General features: G+C 43.8%; 1 protein-coding gene across 1 annotated transcript; it reads right to left on the reverse strand.

Annotated features, from left to right (window-relative positions):
• Positions 1-477: 477 nt before the first annotated feature.
• On the reverse strand, positions 478-1,454 carry BDV27DRAFT_135934 (uncharacterized protein). Its single transcript, XM_032068659.1, has one exon. It carries the CDS (start codon positions 1,214-1,216, stop codon positions 875-877), a length of 342 nt encoding a protein of 113 aa, XP_031922595.1. The 5' UTR covers positions 1,217-1,454; the 3' UTR covers positions 478-874.
• Positions 1,455-2,961: the final 1,507 nt, after the last annotated feature.

A 2,961-nucleotide genomic window follows, 5' to 3' on the forward strand; every position in this document is an offset into this window, starting at 1 on the left:
AAAAAAAAAAAAAAGAAAAAGAAAAGAAAAAGAAAAAGATTAATGCAAATAAATATGTAATCATCGAGTAGGGGATTATTAAACGCCATGGTCTGAGTACTGAGGATTTGTCCCTACGTATCTTACAAGGTGATAAGTGACAAATGGCTCGGCTCTGTTGCATGTCCACACTGTAGGTGTATTGTTTCGCTTGGAACCCTGTAAGAGACTGGAACCGGACAAGTTGGTCTTGGCCCCTTCGATTATCATCGAATTATGCGTCCCAACTGATTTCTCTGAGTCTGAACCCTGCTTGCGGATTTCGCCTATGTGACTAGCAGAAGTGCAAGATCCTCAGGATTATGGAACGCTCCATAGTCGGAAGATATCCGTTTTGATTGATCAACGTTCAAACTCGTCTGACTTGCTACGAGCATTCGTCACCGAACAATGATCGTTAGGACTAGTGTGTATTGCCCAGCATACAGTAACATCATTTGAACATTATTGTTATTATGTTCTATCCTTGAGGAACGATGCTCCTCGTAATCGGGTGAAGAGTGAACCGTAACCCAATGATGGTCTGACCAACAACCCAAACTGGAAATAAGCAAAGAGAAACCCTAAGATACAGAGGCCTCCGTAACATTGATAGACTGATAACGTCTGTTTGGAGCCAAACGTTTGGAGTAGCACTAGGGGGTATGGCGACAGTGTGATTTCAGTTTCTATTGATTTTTCCCTTTTTTCTTTTTGTGTTTTTTACATTCGTTCTTTTAGGTTCTTTCTCTAACTTTTTTTTTTCCTTTCGAATCAGTTAGTTTCTTAATCCCGTAACTAACGATCTGGACAGATGATCCGATGTGCGTCAATGGATTCTTGGCTGTTCTGGCAATTAGTACCCACGATCGCAACCGATTCTCTCGTCATGGTGTAGTTGAGAGTAGTCGGGAACCATTGGCGTGCAACAAATCAGAAGGTCGAGTTCGCATTTCCCCAGTATTTTGGGGCTGGTTCTGGGCCACCACACGCAGTGTAATAAATTTACACCACCGGTCCGATGTGGGCTCATTTGGTGTTCCAGAACTCCAGAAGGAAGTGAGCATTGAAGTGGAGCGGCTGAGCAGATTGGTAGTTTATTATCGTCATCAGCATCATATGCGATCCCCAAATTGTCCAGTGGTCCGTTGAGATCCATCGACGAGGCTGGAAGTTGAATCCTTGGGTCGTTTGTCATCCGAGCACCGCGGCGGACATACGGCGATACGAGACCGACAATGGCTGTCGTTAGTAGTTACGCGGCGATCAAAGACGCGCCTGGGTCGAACACCAGACTATGACTCTTGGTCTTGCATGGAAGAAAAGCCTAACGAAAGGGGCTGCAGTCGCTGAATGGAACTTTCTCATACTCCGTACATTGCGTCTGATGGAGCTTTGCCGTTTCAACCGACTTATGAGCCTCTTTTTCTTTTTTCTTTTTCTTTTTTTTTTTTTTTTGCCTTTTTTCTTTTTTTTTGTTAGGTACTGGAGGATAAGGAGGATTGGTCACCCTCCGGGGCGGCGTATGTTGCCATAGTCAGGGCTAGACCGACGGTCTGCACTATTGAGTTGCGTAGATTGCCTTTTTACCTTTGTTTTTTACCCGCCTCCTTTTACTGCCTTTCATATGCCTTGTTATCACCTTGTCTAGCCTGTCTTTTTCTTTTTAATTTTGGGGTTTTGGTTGAAAGATCTGCCCAGTATGACCAATTAATTTGCTCCTAAACCGAACACCACACGTAAACCAATCATTATCTATAAATCAATAGTTATACCGAGTTTCTCTCCCGATCATTTGGCTTTTTTCCAAACCTTTCAAGCGAAGAATCAGTGAATGAGGAAATTTTCTGTGACTACCTGTTATGATCAGCTATTGATTTGTATATCATGCATCGTCGCGCTAGCAGTAAAGAAGCAGCCGCCCCTCCTAAAACAGTAATAGTGATGATAATAAAAAATCCAAAACTGAAAATAAAATAAAAAAAAAAAAAACGAAAAATGGAATGAAAGAAAAAACAAAAACTTTGGAAGGTCAAATCCTTGTCCAACGGATCAAGCTGCTTGCCACACAACATTGACCGAGGCTTTGAATCCATTTCCTGTCACCGCCACTACTGAAGAACGTAACCTATACGACTATCATTCAATTAACATTACGGATCAACTGGTTATGGAACCTCTACGCAAGTAGTACACCATTATCTCCATAGCTATCGTGCCACCACAGGTCTACAGAAGGGTCATCGCTTAGTTTGAAAATTGCGACTCGACCAAAAGGAATAATTTCGTCCCATACGTTTTCACCCGGATCTCAAATCAACCCATGATAATCCACCCCAACTATTGCGATCGTTATGGTTCCCTATTATCATGATTTGATCCGCACTACCCACCGAGAGGAAATGCAAATGAAATCTAGTTGTTGCTACGCAGGTCGACCGCGCACGAAAATGAACTAGGGCCTTTTTAGCATTCTTCACTTTACTATGGAGTACTACACTACCCCTAGTATGCAGCAGCCTGGGCATTGATTCCCCAATGAGCTTGGAATAGTAACCTCCATATGCTCACGGTGGAATTTCAACCCGATGTCGTTTCGGGGCATGTCCGCCCGTACTAGTCCGACTACTCCTCTTCTGGGCGCAAAAACGGTGGATTATCCCCTGCTCGAGCGTCTCAACACCCGACCTTGGGGAAAGCGTGATCATGTCTGATTTTCAAGATTGATAGAGCGGCCTAGGTGCGAACACCACTCCCAGCGTGTGAGAGTGGGAGGAAGCTTGTGTATGTGTCGGTCGGATCTTGGAAAGTGTCTTCTACTCCTTGATACGAGGGAGCGGATCATGGACATCCAAGCACCGCAAGGCTTGTTCCAGATCTTGCACCATGCACTCCTTGATGATATGGAATTTTTCTGTTTTACAACACATGGCTTTTTTTTTT

The sequence above is a fragment of the Aspergillus caelatus genome (assembly GCF_009193585.1).
Source record: "Aspergillus caelatus strain CBS 763.97 unplaced genomic scaffold BDV27scaffold_258, whole genome shotgun sequence".
Taxonomy (NCBI): Eukaryota; Fungi; Ascomycota; class Eurotiomycetes; order Eurotiales; family Aspergillaceae; genus Aspergillus; species Aspergillus caelatus.